The following is a 5,000-nucleotide window of genomic DNA, read 5'->3' on the forward strand; positions in this document are numbered from 1 at the left end:
ACAGCACGGACCTTGATATTGCTACGTGGACTGACTGGCGAGGTCCATACTCTCAAACATATCAGGGCTAACTCACCCATATTTGACAAGGCTTTCGTAGAGGTTGTTGATAGGTGGGTGTCTCCAAGGGTAGTTTTATGAGCTTATTAATGGTGTGACGAGGTTTCTGCTACGTGGACTGACTTGTGAGGTCCAGGGGCTAACTCAATCATACGAGGCTTTCATAGAGGTTGTTTTGGGTGTTTCCATAGGTAGTTTTATGAGTCTAGTGATGGTGTGACAAGGCTTCTGCTACGTGGACGGACTCGTGAGGTCCAGACTCTCAAATATGCCAGGGCTAACTCATCCATACAAGGCTTTCGTAGAGGTTGTTTTTGGGTGTTTTCATGGGTAGTTTTATGAGCTTAGTGATGATTTGACAAGGCTTCTGCTAAGTGGACTGGCTCGTGAGGGCCAGACTATCAAACATGTAGGGGCGTACACACCCACATTTGATAGGCTTTCGTAGAGGTTGTTGTAGGTGTTTTCATGGGTAGTTTTATGAGTCTAGTAATGGTTTGATAAGGCTTCTGTACCTTGAACATGGATAAACACTCATGAGAACCCGATTTATCTTCTTCGTGGTCTTTGGAATTGTTAGCTGTGAGCGCAGAAAGCGTCTAAGAATACGGGTCGGGTCTTCCTTATTTCCACTCTCAATCACCGTTGCCAGATTGTCGTACTCAGAGCATAGTATTTACCGGTTTCTGACGCCTAACTATTGCCAAGAAACATCAGAATCTAACTCTTTTAACGATAACTATAAATCAGTAGGAAGACGGAAAATATAATCGGCTGAGTACGATTATCTGGCAACGTTGCTCTCAATACAAATGGTCAGCTTCCGAGCCTTGGTGCAGCGCTATCTAGTGTCAAAAAGTGGCTGGTCGTTATTGTTACCCATAGAAATCACCTTGACATTCTTTTTTTACGGTAAGAGACTGATCACGCTCTATATAAGAAGGTAGAAGAAGTAAATGCTCGTAACATGCAGCGCTGTTTGGTCTAAAAAGTGATGTTCTGTAACTTAACCCGTCGAAAGTATGTTGATATTTTGTTTATCTTACCTATTTGCTTAGTATCCCTTCCTCTACCTTCCCTTCCATTCACCCACTCCTTCTCTCCTCCGATCTCCTTCCCTCCTTTTCTCCCCGCCTTTTTCCTTCCTCTCCCTTCCTTTACCTTCCCTTCCATTCACCCACAAATTCTCTCCCCCGATCTCCTTCCCTCCTTTCCTCCCCACCTTCTTCCTTCCTCTCCCTTCCTTTACCTTCCCTTTCATTCATTCACCCTCTCCTTTCCACTGCATCTTTCTCCTTTATCTCTTCTCCCAATTTATACTTACAATCTCTTCCGATCATTTTCCTTCCATTCACCCATTCCTTCTCTCTCTCTCTCTCTCTCTCTCTCTCTCTCTCTCTCTCTCTCTCTCTCTCTCTCTCTCTCTCTCTCTCTCTCTCTCTCTCTCTCTCTCTCTCTTTTCCTCCGCATCTTTCTCCTTTTTTCTCCTCTCCCCCAATTATGTTTCCTATCCCTTCTTTTACCTCCTTTCCTTCCCTCCTTCCTCCTTTCTCTCCCCTCCCCATTCTCATAACACCACCACCGCACTTACCTATCCCATTTGTTCCCCATTTCTACCCTCCAATCCCCTCCAACGCACCTTTCCTAATATACGCTGACATGCAGGTAATTAAGATAATGACTGAGGGAGAGCAAAGATAAAGGCAGCGATCTGTAACAATGACCCACAAAAAATGACCTTGATATTGCTACGGCTACTGAGCTTCCATTTCCCTCCCCTTCCCTCCCTTCCTTAGTCTGTCATCCGCACCTGTGTCGATAAAAGTGGACAGGTAAACGAGGTAATGACTGCGAAAGATGAAGGTGGCAATCTGTAACTGTAACCCACGATAATGACCTTAATAGTGCGACTTTTACAGAGCGCCCATTTCCGTCCCCTGCCCCCTCGCTCCCTTTACCTGTCGCACGCACCTTCGCTTAGTAAAGATAAAGATGGTAATCCGTAACTATAACCCACAATAATGACCTTTACAGAGCTCCCGTTTCCCTCTCCCCCTTCCCCCTCCTTCCTCTCACCTGTCCCGCGTACCTTCGCCCGTACAGGTGCACAGGTAGGCGAGGGAGTGATTGACAGGGACGCTCGGAGATAAAGATAATAGGTGATACATGGCGATAAGCGAGATAAGCGCAAAACTGTCCATTTAAGTGATTCTATAGCTGTCTGCATTTTTAAAAGTGATATGCGTTTATTTACAGTTAGTTAAAGAGAGATACGTATAGGTTAAATTCACTTAAAGATTAGTAAAAAAAAAGTAGAAGAGGTGTGCGATCAGTTGAAATTATTGTCTTATAAAAATTTGTTTGTTTTAAAAAGGAGATGATTATAGAATTGAAGTAAAGATTAGATAATGGTTGGTTCAAGATAGAGGAGGTGCTACGTGATCAGGTGATGGTTGATGCACCTGAACACTGCAATAATCTACATGCTGGCTGTTGTGAGTTTGAAAGCGTAAAGAGGGTGATGAAGCAAAATGAGAGATAATGTTTTTGTTTACTTTGGTCTTTCAGTGCTGACAGCGACCATTATAATATATATGTATTTTATTCTTCCTCTTATTATCATTGTTTGTATATCATGTTTGTTAAGACCTTGAAAAGTTAACGAGATTATTTTGTTTGCCTTGACTTTCCGATATAAACAGAACCCAGTGATCGATACCATTATAATTGTTGTTGTTTTACTCTATTATGCATACTGTTGTTATACTAATGCCGACTGGTGCGTGGGATTGAAAACGAAACAGGGAGAGCGAATAAAAAATTAGCATGCGTATGTAACTATAGAGCAAACGAAGAAACAGTTGTATAAGTAGCTACAGATTAACGACATAAGTGAGGTATCATTAACTTACGAAAAAAAAATGTGAGCACGAAAAAAATATAAAAAGATTGATAAAAAAGACAATAAAAAATTCAGTCAGTAAAAATAAGTTATAAAAAAACGAAAACCAAAACAAAACGTAAAAACAGACAAAAACTAAAATTTACACAAAAATAACAGCAGAAAGAAGATGAGGAAGAGGAAGAATACTAATAATTACAACAACAACAACAACAACAACAACAACCTTACCTGTTCGGGTGGGAGAGAGAATGCTCGAAGGTGTTCCTCGAGCTAGAAGGACTACGTCGAGAGCGAGGTGGAGGAAGTGGAGGAGGAGGTGGAGGGGGGGAAGAGGGGATAGGAGGTAGGGAGTCCTCCATCCAATCCTCCAGGTTATCAGTGAAGCTCAAAGGACCCAGGAAGCGGAAGTTGGAGTGGTGTTGAGACTGCTGGTGTTGAGGTCCAGGCTGGTGTTGAACTCGTGGTGATGACATGTGTGTGGAGTGGGGTTGAGGTGACTGGTGAACTAGTGGGTACTGGTGGTGGTGGTGTTGAGTCGAGGATTGGAGTTGCATGCAGGATGGCTTCTGGTGTTGAAATGGTGGTGGTGACTTTTGGTGGTGGTCTAGGAGAAGGGTGTCAGGTGGTGGTGAGGGGGTGAGGAGGGTGTCAGGTGGAGGTGAGGCGGAGGTGGAGGCGGAGGAGGTGCTGGGGATGAGGTGGGCGGCGTTCTCGTGGAGCCAGGTGAAGAGGAGCTGCCTGAAGGAGGGGAGGTCGAGTTCCACCTCCTCCCCACCACTGCAGAGGGCATCCCGCAGCTCCCCAACCAGCCATCTGTGTGGGGAAGATGGTGGTATTGGTGATGGTCAAGATGAGGAGTGGTGTTGATGGTGGTATTGGTGATGATAGTGGTGAGTGGTGGTGATGGTGATAGTGAGTGGAATTATATAGTGGTATGACATCTATAAATACGTATACATTATCAAAGAACAACAGACAGACAGACAGACAGACACACAGACACAGACAGACAGACAGACAGACACACACGATTACCCATTATCACCACCACAAAAACCAATACCACCACCACCCTCACCACCACCACTACAAACGATAATCGAAGGCTACAATACGCGAATGAAAACGTGACGTCAGAGGAATTGACGCACACGAAGTAAATATGAGGGTGTGAGGGTAATATTGATGTGTGTGTGTGTGTGTGTGTGTGTGTGTGTGTGTGTGTGTGTGTGTGTGTGTGTGTGTGTGTGTGTGTGTGTGTTCTCTCTCTCTCTCTCTCTCTCTCTCTCTCTCTCTCTCTCTCTCTCTCTCTCTCTCTCTCTCTCTCTCTCTCTCTCTCTCTCTCTCTCTCACGCGAGCGAAAAAAGGCGAAATTGATTATGTTGATGAAGAAGAAGAAGAAGAAGAATAAAGAAAAAGAAGAAAAGGAAGAAGAAGAAAAAGAACAAGAAGAAAAAGAAAAAACGCGGCGAAAAAAAAAAAAAGAATGACAAACAAGCACTAAGAAAAAAAAGTAAATCAAACAAGAACAAGAACATCAAGAACAACAAACACGGACGGACAGACAACACAACAAACCATCCCCTAACAACCACCACTATCACCACAACACCATCCCCCACACACTCCCTAACCACATCAACCCCCCTTCCTCCTCACCTCGGCTGCAGTTCAACGAGGAGGGTCGAGAGTGTGTCAGCCAGGCGCCCCGCTGACACCTTGCCCCTCGCTGCGCCATCACACCCGTGGAATATAGCGTCCAGTTGGTCCTCTCTCGTTGGGGTTCCTGTGCTTCCTCGAGACGATTTTCTTTCCCATTGAGTGTTGGTTTCCTTTTCCTCTTCCTTCTCTTCATTGTCGTTTCTGCTTCTTCCTCCTTCTCCTCCTCCGCCTGGTTCTTCCTCCTGAGCTTCCGTTGGTGATACGGTGGTGGAGGCTGGAAGGAAGGAGGTAGTGGTTGTAGTAGTAGTAGTAGTAGTAGTAGTAGTAGTAGTAGTAGTAGTAGTAGTAGTAGTGTTTGTTGTTGTTTTGAATG

At 44.6% G+C, this 5,000-nt stretch overlaps 1 protein-coding gene across 28 annotated transcripts in view; it reads right to left on the bottom strand.

Moving 5' to 3' along the window:
• Positions 1 to 5,000, bottom strand: part of LOC127005091 (uncharacterized) — a 203,214-nt gene that overhangs the window by 187,559 nt on the left and 10,655 nt on the right. For all 28 annotated transcript variants that reach the window (XM_050873611.1, XM_050873614.1, XM_050873621.1 and 25 more), the window contains 2 exons: positions 4,625 to 4,901; positions 3,194 to 3,778 (listed from right to left, as the gene is read on the bottom strand). In XM_050873611.1, coding sequence (XP_050729568.1) covers positions 3,194 to 3,778; positions 4,625 to 4,901 — 862 coding nt within the window. The remainder of the gene's footprint in view (positions 1 to 3,193; positions 3,779 to 4,624; positions 4,902 to 5,000) is intronic.

The sequence above is a fragment of the Eriocheir sinensis genome, chromosome 29 (genome assembly GCF_024679095.1).
Source record: "Eriocheir sinensis breed Jianghai 21 chromosome 29, ASM2467909v1, whole genome shotgun sequence".
NCBI lineage: Eukaryota > Metazoa > Arthropoda > Malacostraca > Decapoda > Varunidae > Eriocheir > Eriocheir sinensis.